The following is a 14803-nucleotide window of genomic DNA, read 5'->3' as shown; positions in this document are numbered from 1 at the left end:
TAATTCTGCTTTACTGTAAGTGGCTCTGAAGATGTCCAGGTTATTAGTGACAGTGCAGGTTGCAGCCACCCCCTTTTTGCCTGTAGTTGCTATCTCAGCATCAGTCTGCAGGTTGGAATCCTTACGGCTGCCCAGAAGCAGCCTGACATTAACCCATCAGTTCTCCCTCTTTCCCCCTGCACTCACCTGGGGGATGCTGAGGTGTTCCCGGGGAGGAGGATGATACTGGGAGAGCCTCTTGCGAGTCTAAAGATGACGGGCTGCGGCTCCGAGGGACGGGGGAGGCGGGAGCTGCCGGTGAGGTCAGGTCCAAGGAGAGGTCGGCTCTGCCCCTGCTCGCACTCCGGCTTCTCTGCTCCTTCTCGTGCGCCTCAGCTGCCAACTGTTCCAAGTATTTGTATCTGAAAGTTAAATTCCAAAGGGTTTCCGTCAAAAGAAAGAGGAGTCCGTGGCTGATGCTTGTTTATGGACGGAACACCTGCAGAGTGAGCTGGTTTCCTGATGCACAGAGCACAGCGCAGGCCTGACTGGAGGGTCAGGCTGCCAACACCACCCAGCAGAGCCAAGATGCTAATGATTAAAAACCCCGCGTCACTCATAACCAGACGAACTGAGGGAAGTGGCAACATCACACGGTCCCCAGACGCTGGAACACTGCTGCAGAATCCCATTTTGCTCTTTTTAGAAACATTTGTACAAAAAAGCAAACCAGCAATAACGACCACCAAAAAGCCCCAGGAGTGACAGCTGAAAAGCAAACCCACCCAGAGCTTGCAGCTGTGAAATGGGTGGGTCCCTTGGTGTGGCAGAGAGAAAAAAATGCCCCCCAAAATACCAAAAGGGGTTGCTTGGATGGAGGCCTGCCTCTCTGAATTTCTGAACCTGCTTCAACGCTAACAGCAAGGCAACTGGAATTCACTTTGTTCTCTCAGTGTCGACCATGGAAACTTTTTTATATTCTAAAATATTTCTGAGTAGGACTCAGACATCCAATAGCTTGGACCTGACGTCACATATAGTTTATTCATCAAAGTCAGTTTAAAAGAACAAAGATACATCTGTTTTGCATTTCAGGCAGGCAGAACCCACTAACTGTTTATTAAGACCAGCTACCAATCATATTCCTCATAGTGCGCTTTATAGATCAGACTAAAATAACTTTGAAATGTGTGCCTCTTCCAGATGTCTAATTTTACCCACTATTATTTGTTCAGAAATAAATCCATGAATTCAGCTGTAGCAGGTTTCTTACTGTCATATCCACCAGTGAACTGTGAAACAGCTTGCTCAAGACCCTCACCTTCATATCCACCCAGACCCACTGCTTCAATTCCTCACATCAGGCACCAGAGGCAAGATGCTCCTGATTTCCCCTGGATAGCAAAGGCACAGCACCCATCTAAAATCTTTAAAAACAATGCACTGAAAAAGCATGCCTTTCTGCATCCCAGCTTCAAGGTGGGTGTGGTTCCCCCATCTGGAATCCCCAGCCTTCCCCTGCCAGCCCCAAGGCAGTCCGCCCGTCAGGCCACTCTTGCCTGGGCCTCTCCCTCCTCAAAGCCTGCCTCAGTCAGCGCAGCTGGAAGCGATCTTGGCCTTGCCTCTGAACTCATGTCGGATGTGTAGACCATTCAACTCACATGGCATTTTACATTCACTGCCTGGCATATTTAGTCATCTTTTCACATGTGCATGTCTGTTTTCAACAAGCAGATAATAGGATTTCTGTGAACAGGATGATGACCATCCTTTGTTCTTTCCCTGGGTGCCTCGCCTGTGGGGGCCGACGGGATGCAGGCAAAGTGCACGGCACCCACCTCCCGAGGAGGCCCACCTGCAGCCCAGGATGCTGAGGGGGAAAATGCACCCTATTTCATTTTTGTGGGAGGTGAGCTTGCTTTCCGGTGACTCTCTGATAAAAGATGTGCAATGGGTACATATGTCTATACAAACACCTGAGGCCTGGTGCCCAGAGCAGCTGCCTCAGGTACAGGACAAAGTCAGAACAAGAAAGATAGACTCAAACTCTGGACTTCCCTTGCCAACAGCATCACCTCTCAAAAGGTAAGCGAGGTAACAAAAGGAACGTGTTCCAGAACTTAATTTAGGCCAGCAAGGAAAACGCACTGGGCTGTGGAAGTAACAGGAACCGTGGGGAGAAAATGACCTTGAGGGCAAGCAGCAGGCCCCCAGGAGGCATGTCTCAAATGGGACGGTGGCACATTCAAGGTTGGGGATGCTTCAAGCCCAAGAGGAGTCATGAGCGCAGGCATTCTGACCCTGAGGCCAAGCCTCCTGCGACAGGAGAGAGTGGTGGGCAAGGCATGGGTGCAAAGAAGGGGACCTGGACAGGCCCTGGACGTCAGGAGGAGCTCAGAAGCGCAGAGCAGTTCAGAAGAATCCGGGGAGGGTGGCAAAGAGGCCTTATAGGAAAGCTTCCAGCCAGGAAGACAACCCACTATGGCCTTCATTTTCGCTTGCCCAGTCCTGGTCCTGGCCTCCCACGCCCCTCCCTGTGGGCAGCCTGTACAGGCGTGTGCCGCCGGCCAAGGGCTCCCCCGGCTTTCTGAAGGACTCCAAGAGCCATTCATCCCAGAGCCTGGGTAGGTATGACTCACAGACCATGCCTGTGCGCCCTTTGGTCCTACAGATGCCATCATGGAGGGTCCATGATACATGGGACAATTCTGAATTGTCCCAAGGAACGTGATGTTTATGTGGTAGACAAAAATGGCAGAGGTAGGGGTGGGGAGAGGGAGAGTTATTTAATGCTGCGGTGCCCACCCCCACCCCCAGCAGGAGGCACCAGGCAAGTGATCGAAGCCCCACCTGCACCCTTAGCTGCTCCCCATAGCTCGTGTCACCGCCAAAGCCACACCCCCATCAGCTCAGTGGTGGCATCAGACCCTCATAGGAGCCCGAACCCCACTGCAAACTGCGCATGGAGGGCTCCCCATAAGAATCCAAGGCCTGATGATCTGAGGTGGAACTGAGGCAGCAACGCCCCCCCCATCCCCCATCCGTGGAAAAACTGTCTTCCATGATAGCCCCTGCTGTCAGAAATGTTGGGGACCGCTGGGTTAATGCGTACAGAATTTCAGTTTTATAAGATGATAAGAGTTCTGAAGACTAATTGTACAGTAATGTGAATGCACTTAACACTACTGAACTGTACGCATAACATGGTTAAGATGGTCAATTTTATGGCATGCGCATTTGATCACAATTAAAAACTTGTTTAAGTGACAGGGGCAGAGAGGCTGGAGGTTAAGAGCACTGAACCTTTCTAAAAAATCAGCAGCAGTGCTCGTCTGCAACGGCCAGAGCGGTGAGGACAGTGGAACTTTCTAGGCACAAGAGAGCCACATTACCTGGCATTTACAGTGCTGCAGCCACCCCTGGCCCCACAAGACCCTCCAGCAGTCCCAGGGGAGGAAGCTGGACCTATGTCATGACCTTCTCTCAGTGACTCTAAGTGCCATGGCCCAACAGTACTTGATCCAGGGAGCCCGTCGGCTCATGCAATAACTGTCACACGTCCCTGTGTCACATGAGGCCACACTCAGCCAACAGATGCTGACGGGGCCTCCCCTGGGGAAAGCAATGGGCTTTCTATCCACAACCCAAAGCACCAAAAGACTTTTTACCTTTGCTGCCTTCATCTAAACATTCCCATTTATCCCACCTACCTCTTGCCCATATCATTTGTTTATTCATTCATCTTTTCATTTATTTATTGAACCATTTGTCAAGCGCCTGTCATGTGCTAAGAACCGTAGTAGGCACTAGAGATTTAATAATAAACACGAAAAAAATCCCACCCTCATGGAGTCAAGTTCAGTTGGGGAGGCAGGCAAATAAACTATAGGGATGAACTCCAACACCCACCAGGGCACGGTGGCAGGGCTGGGGTTGTGGCTCGGTTGTTTTTCACAGGGCCCTGCAGAAGCCCTGCTTGACTTGAGATTAACCTAAACCTACTAACTGATGAGTTTTGCTGCTACTCTTGTACTGGGAAATTCTTCCTTACATTAAACCAAAATCGGCTCCCACTGACTTCTACCCTGTCCTCAGTCCTTCCAAGCAATGCTCAGAATCCTTTCTCACTGCTTCACTGATCACTTTCATGCATAATTTCTGAAATCCTAGTCCAGTCCCAACCTCTCCCTTGCACTCCGCTCCCACAGCCCATGTGCCAGAAGCCATTTCCTCTCCACGTCCTGCCGTCCCCCCCAGACTAACGAACCCAAACTCAACTGATCCTCCCCTGCCACCTCCCCAACACATCCCCAGCCTGGCTCTCATTCCTCACTACCCCTTTCTTTTTCATTTCCTCTAAATTATCTGTGAATTTCACTTTAATCAGTCATTATCACATAAAGCCTTCCTTCTAATATTTTAAAAAATCAGAAACAGCATCTCAACAGAAACGTATTCCTGGTCTACGCCACTGTCAACAACACAGTTTGCCTGAAATTTTGGAGTGCAATGATAGGAAATAACACGTATCAGGATGGGCACCACACCTCAAAATAAAAGGACATTCATCTTGTTACTTACGTGATACAAACCTCAAAAGCCATCTGCTGTGACTCTGGCTGTCTTTTTCTGAGTCTTTGCTTTAAGCATAAGAGACACGAGACCCAATGATCATGCTTGGCTCTATCTTGAGGAGTTAACAGATGGAATCCTCTCCCTTATTTCTGGACCTCTTTCTACCTCTGATTCCTATTAGTTTCTCCATCTATTTCCAAATTCCATTATATTTGGAAATCTTATCTTTTCCTGGCTTACCAGGAACCCCCAACAGCTTTCTAAACAGGGATAAAAAGTCTATGTCCTTCACTTCTATCTTCACCAGGTAATGCAAGAAGGAAACAGAAAAGTGGCCAGTCCAAACCAAAGGGAATACTGGGCTGCTTCCCCAGACCTGCGTGTAAACAGACAGGCGGGGCTGTAAGGGAGAATCCCCAGGGGCTGGAGGGCCTGCTCCTGCACCCAGGCCCATGGGACGCCCGAGGGCAAGGACTAAGGATAGAACCAGAGGAGGGAGGAGGAGAATAGCAACCTCCTCTGCACGAGTTTCCCAGACATAAGTAAAACTCTGTTTGGAAAAAAAAAAAAGAGCAGTAAATAATATTCAGAAAGAGCTGGACTTCAGTGGTTTGGGAAGATTTCGAAGTCAGTCTGAACCAGTTCAGACCTTGACACTGCACCCAGACATCTCCCTGGGAGCTGCCAAGCTTTGCCTGTGCAGACAGAACCCGACAGTCTAGTTGTCAAAAGCTCAAGGAAGGGCAGAATCTGGAGGAAGAGGTAAAAAGAAAATTAAATCTAATTCCTTCTGCCTGAGCAGAAAGTCAACAGCATCTCCACTGTAAATATATGCTATGCCCTCTGATGTCAAAAACAGGTACGAGTTAGTTCTTGTTTCTTTACCAGCATCTTTAACTTTGCTAGCCACAGCTGGTTATTAGGATGACAATAATCTAGTAGAATGTTAGAGTTAAAGCAATGTCATAGTTTTATTTATGAAGCTGATCTAAGCATCTAATTTTTTAATTGAACACAAGCAGTTCTCCACTCTTCCCTATCTCAGACTGCCCTGATCTATTTAGCTGGTATTTTAAAAATTAACACAATTCCACTTCTTATTGTCATAGTCCAGAAATAGGCTCCCAACTGGCTGTGGTATAAAACGTATAAAATCAGCCTTTCCACCTCTCCATGCAGTCACCCCACCTGGTGGTAGAGGGGACAACTGCAGGCTGTGTTGTGACCCAGGGGGTAAAAACTTGTGTTTTGCCAGTCTACTTGCAAAAGCAGCTCCCTCTGCTTAACTACATCGATGGGACACTGAATAGATTAGCTTTGTATCTTTGCTGGGATTTAAAGCATGTTTCCACTGAAATTAACAAACTAGCTTACAGCTTGAATATTTTAAACCCAGCTGTTGGTTCATTTGCTCATGTATCCCACATATCACTTCTAAGTGCCAAGCATTGTGGTAGGAACTAGGGAAACCAAGGAAAACCAGGCATGGTTCCTGCCATTCAGGAACTGAGTGTTGTTCAGTAGGGAGACACGTAAGTGTGATCGGGCACAACCAGCGGGAGTCTCACACATGTTTGGCACCCTACCCAGTGCTCGGCACAGTATGTGTGCTCGGTTTGTTGAAGGAATGCAGACCAAGAGGCAGAGAAGCGCACAGTAGGTATCCCTAACCCAGGCTCATTAGTGATGCTGCAAGTACAAATACACACCATAGGTCAATATGCTAATACTAATGTGCTAATTTGGAGAAGAGTTTGGGAGGATCAGACCCACACATTTCACCACAAACGCACTAAATAATAAATCTGAACTTTGCTTGAAAATGTGTGTAACCAGGATACTCTAGTCAGCAAAATAGCAGTTATCCAAGGTCTTATGTGTCCCAGGTGAAGCTATTATAAGAACACAGTCTCTTCAGCATGCTTGGTCAACAGTGCAAAGTCGCATGCAATTTGGGTACAATGGAAAAGAAGAGATATACAAACCTTTCTTCTCTTGCTTGTCTTTGCTCCTCTCTTTTGTCTAAATACTCTCGGCTAATTGAAATTTGCAGAACAAATAGGAAAGGAAAATAACAGAATTAGATGCTCACAAAATTCCCAAGAAATGATAACAGTATATCATGAAAGCCCACTATTGCCTCAGAAATGAAAAATGGTTGCAGATGAATTTTTAAAAGTGAAGTTAAAGGACTATCCTTTAAAAGTACTAAATATAATTGGTTTTCAATAAATTCACAGGGTCTCTGGCTTCACCCAGAAACACTACTAATTACTCTTCAGAAAGAATGTAAGTATATGAGGGAAGAAAATTTTTAAAAAGTACTTCAATAAAATATGGCAATTCCAAGCAAGCAATAGTTTCTGCAGGTGATTGGCATCCAGTTAAGCTCTTGTAGCTTCACCACATCCATCTCGAGAACTAAATCCACGTGAGCCCAAGTGCCTTGGCCGGGTATGTTGCACTCCAAAATCTGGACATCCTTTCTCCATATCCATCACACTCCCAGTTTCTATGCTGGGATCACTGGAAACTCTTGCTTTGAGCATTCTCTTTTGTCTGCACCCACAAGATGCCCAACTTCATCCAATTTTAATGTTTTGTTTCTCTGTTCCTGCTGGTCAGATTCCAATGAGAATCTAAGTTTAAGACTACATTGTCAGGTGGGGCACGATAGTTCATGCCTATAATCCTAGTACTCTGAGAGGCCAAGGAGGGAGGATCACTGGAGGTCAGGAGTCCAAGACCAGCCTGAGCAAGAAGGAGATCCTGTGTCTACAAAAAATAGAAAAATTAGCCAGGTTTGGTGGCACACATTTGTAGTCCCAGCTACTCGGAGCACTGAAGTAGGAGGATTGCCTGAGCCCAGGAATTTAAAGTTGCGGTGAGCTATAAAGATGCCACTGTACTCCAACCTGGGCAATAGGGCAAGACCTTGTCAGTCAGTCAGAAAGACAAAGAAAGAAAGACAGAAAGAAAGACAGACAGAAAGAAAGAAAGACAGAAAGACAGACAGAAAGAAAGACAGACAGAAAGACAGACAGACAGAAAGAAAGAGAAAGAAAGAAAGAGAGAGAGAGAAAGAGAGAGAGAGAAAGAGAGAGAGAGAAAGAGAGAGAAAGAAAGAGAGAGAGAAAGAAAGAGAGAGAAAGAAAGAAAGAGAGAAAGAGAGAAAGAGAGAGAGAGAAAGAGAAAGAGAAAAAGAGAGAGAAAGAAAGAAAGAAAGAGAGAAAGAGAGAAAGAAAGAGAGAAAGAAAGAAAGAGAAAGAGAGAAAGAGAGAGAGAAATAGAGAAAGAGAAAGAGAGAGAGAGAGAGAAAGAGAGAGAGAGAGAAAGAAAAGAAAGAAAGAAAAAAGAGAGAAAGAAAGAGAGAGAGAGAGAGAGAAAGAAAGAGAGAGAGAGAGACACACACAAAGAAAGAAAGAAAAGAAAAAAAGTGAAAAAAAAAAGAGAATGTGGTCAGTCACTTCTCAGTGGACTATGTATTTTCCTGGAGAATCCTGACATCATTGATTTCTACATTGGACCTCATAATGTAGCTTAAGCATTCTACCCCTTGGTACACTGGTAACTGGATATTAAAGAGACAATTAAGTCAGAGAGACTAATTGAAGCAGATTAGGATGAGGAGAAAAATGCAACAAGGACTCAGATTTGTCATCATTTGTAAGCATCTATCCTCATCACTTTCCACACTAGAACTACAATTTCCAATAACCCAGGAAGTTTAAGACCACATTCAACAAAAATCACAACAGATAAGAAACACATTTTAGATGTGTTGCAAAAAGCACAAGGAGCATGAGCAATTTAAATCAATGAGATGCCTGATGAAAGGTCAGCCACTTGGGTAATCCCAAGGACTACTTTATAAAGCTTTTCCTATTTCCTTTTTTTGAATTTTCTTTCATACACATCTTCAGAAATATGGAACTGCAATCACCATAATTAATATTTGCCTACGTTCTGTCTTGATGACTGTCATTCCTCCCTAGATAAGGATCATTTTTCCAGGATCTGTGTTCTTAAATGACAAGTGAAAATCATTTGAAACCAAGAGCAAAAAATGAACAGTTATGAGCATGTCTCTGATGACAGGCATTCTGGTCTAATCCTCACTCTGCCAATATATGAAGGACATAATGGCTGAATATATATTACAATGCACTCCTGCCCTATTGTCCTATACTTCTGGGACTCCAACGACATGAATGCTAGACATTTTGGTATTACTACAAGGGTCATTAAGGCCCTGTTCACTCTGTTCAATTTTTGTTTGTGTTGTTTAGTTTTCAGGTTGGAAAATTTCTATTGTTCTAACTTCAGGTTACTGACTTTCTTCTCTCATTGCCATTGTTCTATTGAGCCCATCTGATGAATTTTTACTTTTGGTTTTTTAATTTTTCAGTTCTATATGTATTTTCATTCAATTCTTCTTTATATCTTTTATTTCTTTTCAGAGCCTTATCTTTTTATCTGTTTCAAGAGTATTTCTCCTTACATCTTGATGCATGTTTATAATGGCTACTTTAGAGTCTTTGATAATTACAACATCTACATCCTTTTGTGGTTAGCATTTTTTGATTGTTTTTTCTGAGTTAAAGTTTTCCCAGTTCTTTGTAGGACGAGTTATTTTGGACTGTACTCTGTACATTTTACATATTTTGTGATGATATTTTGGATCTTATTTAAACTCTATGATTTGGTTTTGCACTAGCAGGCAATCAACCAGGTTAGGTTCAGCCTGTGTCTTATAAACCTGTCTTCTGATATTAGTTCTAATAATAGCTCAGTTTTCTGGGACCCGGGTCATGATCCACTCTGTCCTTAGTTCTCAAAGTCTATGTCATGCTGTTTAGGTTCAAAGCCACACACATGTAAACTGGATATGAGCTCAGGAGTGTTCTCTTCATCTCCCTGCTCTTTGTGACTTTCCTAACACTTTCTGGCTCATTTTGGGTTTCCCTTCCTGGTCCTCAAGGTGGAAAGCTTGGGCTTCATTTTCTCTGTTCTGCTGTATGCTTTTGGTAACCACATATGCACCCAGAGCAATGCAGCAAGAGGACAGAGAGCTTATGATTTGCCTACTGATTGTTGGGTTGCAGAGCTTTTCTGGTCAGAGGAAGAGTCCCCTCTAAGGGACTCCCTTAGACTTTTAGGCACCTGCCTGAACATTGCTGCCATCACTGTGCTTCTTTAGCAATATTGACTGGAGACTGGGGTAGGAGAGAAAGAAAAAATAGGATTTTTTTACTCTCTGACCCTTAACAATTCCCCTTACTGGGCCTCAGTCCATAAAAAGAGGGCTTTTTTGGAAACTCTTTTGGTTCATATTTGGTATATGCTTCTAGATTTGGGGTGCCTTTGAGTACACACCAAGTGATATTGGAGGTAAAAAATGGTAAATTCTCACTGGTTTGGTACAACTTCGAGTTTTAGTCTCCTTACCCAATTCACCTGCTCCCTTTTACATTTCAGTGTTCAACGTTCCATGCACACTTCCCATGATTTACGGTCGCATGCAGTGATGCAGTAGGAAACAGGATGACTCCATTTTACCAAGAACTGGTACCCTGTTGTAGAGGTTTTCAATCAAAAACCTTTGGATGTAAGCTAATCTCTGAATTTTCCACATGTTTCAGTCAGATTCCTGATGCTATTTGGCAGTAAAATATGCAGATCTCTCAGAAAACCATAAATTAGGAAGTATTTAACCTATCTCAGGGGTTTCAAGAATTGATCTTTCCAGAACTGACAATTTCCAGAGCTACCTCATGAGAAATGGTGCATACAAGGCTGGCGTTTCCATGTATCGTTTAGTAGAGATCTGACAGCTCTGGGTATGCCCAACAATTTACTTCACGCAGCCCATTCACCCACGAACCTCATTCACCCACTCTTACAAAAGCTAGGATTAGCATTTCACTCACAAACCTGGGGTATCTGTTTTCATGAAGCAGTGACTTACAGTTTAAGCAATTTCACAACTCTATTCATATTTCAATAATTTCTACAATTAAACATACTCTTCTTGGCTTCTGGAAAAAACTAAGTTATTGAATCTGTAAATCTTCACTGAAAACGTCTTACATTCCTTGTAGTTTTAACTGGGAGTAATTGATGGGAATACGGTTTGCGACAGAAAGTGAACGGAGGAAACAGGAAGTGAGGCGGGGAGAAGCTATGTAGAAGCTACAGGGGAGAGGAGTAGGAAGATGGACGAAGGGAGAGAAAATACAGGAGGAGGGGGAGGGGAAGGGAAAGGAGGTAAGAAGAGCAGAAGGAATGAAATGTGCAAGGCAAGATTCAGCAAGTGTTTTGTATCCATAAAGCACAGCATAGCATGAAGCCCAGGGGAGAGGTGTGAAGGAGGTGAAGCTGGAGGATGCAGAGAACAGGTGAACTGGCTGAAGGAGAAGCCCAGAGACACTGGACTTAGTGGGGACAGACAGGCCAAGAAATGTAACGTAGAATGGGCCACACCCAGGAACACATCCCCGGAGCTGGACAGAGACCAGCAGGCAATGGGCTGAGAGTAATCAACACAATGACTTCTCCCCGACATAGGAAAAGAGATTATTCTTTACAAAAATATGTTGACGATTGTTATAGGAAGCAAAAAGCAAACCAGAAGGTAGGAAAAACATTTAGGCATCCAATAGAATATGAATAAAACATGAGGTGCACTAGAGAGAGATGGCAAATTAAGTTAAAACAATTAGGCTCTCCATCATCAGGAAGGCCTGGATAAGACTATTTTAAATAACAGAAGATCTAAGAACATACAAATCCCTAATTGTGTTTGGTTATCTGCACTTCCTGCCATATGGTTGGAGAAAGAAAGGTCATACTAAACCACATCTAGCCTATTTCAGGTATGTCTTTCTCTTCCTTAAAGACACAGACAGGATTTGAAGCAAACACATTACTTTCTAACCCTTTAACACCAGCATTAATTACATACAGCTTTAAGGTCATGTGCTTTAAAATCTTCAATTCATTATTTTAAAAAAATCTTAAAATCCTTCTTACCTGAATTTGTTTCTTTCTTCCCGTTCTATTCTCTGCAACCTTTCTTCTCTCTCCTGCCGCCGCCTCTCTCTCTCTGCAGCCAGTGACTCTTGGTGCTGCCTAAAGGATGACGTGACAAGACCACTCAGTGATGACCTGAAGATACAATGAGTTAGTGTCTCAGTTGCTTGGCCTGTGATTACAAGCACTGAAGGGGAAATGAGTCAGACCTTGGTAGGAACTGAGGGTCTGCCAATACCTAGGCAATGCTTGGGGGAAACTTACAGAGTGTCTCAGGTCTTATTGTCTCAAAATTTTTGTCTGTGAATGGGGACAAGTAACCTGCTTGCAAGAGCTGGCAGGACAAAAAAGTGATAATATACCTAAAATACCAAGCAACATGCTTGGCACGTAAGCAGTCATCAATAATGGGTGTTATAATCAAAACTGATTTCAGAAATATACATAAAATATAAATACATCCCATATATATTTTAAGGTGGATGTATGTTGAAACTTTGATGAGCTGGAATCAACTTTTAATCTAAAACTGTTCTATTATACATGTGTTAAAAATATTTTACTACACACCAATTTCTCAACATGAATCCTCAGAATAATTGTGTTATCTTAAAACAAGGTAATGAGATGAGAGATGAGGAGGAAAAGACTAGCAACGGTCTGCAGTGTCAATGAAATTAAGGAAATTTCATTCTATGTCAAGAAGTATCCAAGATTGTCCAAAGGACAGCTCTTGATGATTGGTAGTACCGCACCCACAATCTGGACTGTTCATGGAAAATGGCATAATGAGGCTGGGCACGTGTGTGAAGGTCTCAGTGGGGAACCACAGGGGTGGGTATCACAGGCAATGTTAATTCAGGGAAGGCATGAGAGAAGGGAAAATTAGGTAAGTACATGACCATGTCACAGGGGTTAGCTATGTAAAGGAGTCTGTTGGGTCTCTGGGGAATAACACAATCTGTTATGGACAATTGGACCTTCATTTATGGGGGAAAAACATTTCCAAAACTAATATAAACATATCTCTAAAATATATTTTATCAATTTATTTATCCAGGAATATAGCTTGGATAAAATTCTACTTGAATTCAGTGAAAATATACCTGTAAGGTGAAGAACACAGGCCTCTTAGTGCAGGAGAAAGATTTGATTATCACACTCAACTGCCTTAAGTCCCAGAGATGCTCTCCCTAGAAAAGGCGAGCCATCTTTAGCTATCAGTCAGAGGTGGCAAGGGACATGGAGGGAAGAAACCACTGTCCTTGACAACTACAGGGAGGGAGTAACCAAATCCTATATTCTAGGCTCACTTTGGAGCTACTACATCAGCCCTGGACACTCAGGCACAGACAGAATTCATCTTTCACATAAAAAGAGTCCAGACCACATTGTATGATGTCTATCTTTTGTTAGCTACTGTTACTTTGTGTTTTTTTCCCCCTGTCATATGCTGCCAAATCTAATCCATAATCATAGTGAAGGGTTTTACTATCCCTCTTGCACAGTAATTGATAAAAATTGTTATGGGCATAATAGATTCACTTAATCCAATTTTATCTAACAGATTAACATATATATATATATATATATATATATATATATATATATATATAACCTGGTGCCCCAAATTAGAGAAAACACATTCTTCTCAACACAAGGACTATTCAAAAATTGACCATAATTTCTGGCACAAAGTTCAAGAATGAATGCCAAGAATTGGTTTCATATGAGAACTACCTTCCTGACCATAATGGAGTTGAGTTGCAAATAACAAAAAGATAAATTTGAAAAAAATCCATAAAATTGGAGAAATTAAAACACTTCCAAATAATTCAGGTCAAAACAGAAAAGTACAGAATATGAGAACAGAAACTTACTGCAAACAGAAACTGTTTGCAATTGTGAACACCACAGCAAAAATCTGAAATAAAATCATGTTGAGTTTGTCCAATAAATGTAAGGTTAGTTTGAGTTGAGAACATCAGTGAATGTAATTTACCACATTAATAGTTTATAGGAAAAAACCCCACAACTATCTCTGTAGATGCAGAGCAAGCTTTAAACTCAACAAACACTTGTTATAAAAACTTTTAACAAGCGTACAAATAGAAGAAAACTTTTGTAACCTGACAATGGCTATTTAGGAAAAGATGCTTACTGTTAGTTTTTTCAGATCTTTCTCCTGCACTAAGAGACCTGTGTTCTCTACCTTACAGGCATATTTTCACTGAATTCAAGTAGAATTTTACCCAAGCTATATTCTTGAATAAATTGATAAAATAATATTTCAGAAATATTTTTATCTTAGTTTTAGAAAATTTTTTTAAAACTACAGTAAACATCATTCTTAATGCTGGAACATTAAGAACAATTTAATGTTAGAAATGATACAAGGATATCCTCATCATTACTTATATTTGACGTTATTGTGGTGGTCCTAGCCAGTGCACTAAGAAAAATAAAAAGCATAAGGAAGGGAAAGAAATACAATATGCCATTATTTGCAGATAATCTGACCATTTATATAGATAATATGAGAAAATCTACAAATTATTGGAATTTATAAGAGTCTAGCAAGGTTTCTGTATATAAAACATAAACATCAATTGCATTTTTATATACCAGCAACAATTTACCAAGTTAACCATAAGCTAACTATAAGACACCTTTATAAACTATTAAAAGAGTCAAATAAATGAAAGCTGTATCACATTTATGTGCAGAAAGATTCAATGTAGTCAAGATGCCAATTCTCCTTTTTTCAATTAACACATTTCCAAATCAACATCCCAAAAGAATTTCTCATGAAACTTTACAGGCTGAGTCCAAAATTTTTATGCAGGACCTGTGGTTTCAAGGATAACAAGAGAATTTTGGATAAGAACAAAGCACAGCACTGGCCCCATTAGATATCAAGTCCATTCTAAAACCACAATGATCAACTGTCCATGCGGTCTTGGTGCATGAACGGAAACATGGACTGATGCAGTGGCAGAGAGAGCCAGGACACAGATTCATACACATCTGGGATCCTGATTCACGGCAGATGTGTCATCACATACTGGTGGGAAAGCAATGGACTGTTTAACAAATGGTGCAGAGACAACTGTCAGCCATATAAAACAAAATACATCTAGCCCTTCCTCATACCAAACATAAAATAAATTTTAGGTGGTTTAAGTAAAAAATGTAAAAAGCAAAACTTTAAAACTTT

At 42.3% G+C, this 14803-nt stretch overlaps 1 protein-coding gene across 13 annotated transcripts in view; it reads right to left on the bottom strand.

Moving 5' to 3' along the window:
* The window catches only part of FHOD3 (formin homology 2 domain containing 3), a 423570-nt gene that overhangs the window by 72176 nt on the left and 336591 nt on the right, over positions 1–14803 (bottom strand). For 9 of the 13 annotated variants that reach the window (XM_045527658.1, XM_045527665.1, XM_045527659.1 and 6 more), the window contains 3 exons: positions 11587–11721; positions 6540–6590; positions 187–401 (listed from right to left, as the gene is read on the bottom strand). In XM_045527658.1, coding sequence (XP_045383614.1) covers positions 187–401; positions 6540–6590; positions 11587–11721 — 401 coding nt within the window. The remainder of the gene's footprint in view (positions 1–186; positions 402–6539; positions 6591–11586; positions 11722–14803) is intronic. The other 4 variants (XM_045527667.1, XM_045527661.1, XM_045527666.1 and 1 more) reach the window with 2 other exon arrangements.

Source organism: Lemur catta, chromosome 16 (assembly GCF_020740605.2).
Source record: "Lemur catta isolate mLemCat1 chromosome 16, mLemCat1.pri, whole genome shotgun sequence".
NCBI classification, from domain to species: domain Eukaryota; kingdom Metazoa; phylum Chordata; class Mammalia; order Primates; family Lemuridae; genus Lemur; species Lemur catta.
This window is presented reverse-complemented; position numbering and strand designations above follow the sequence as displayed.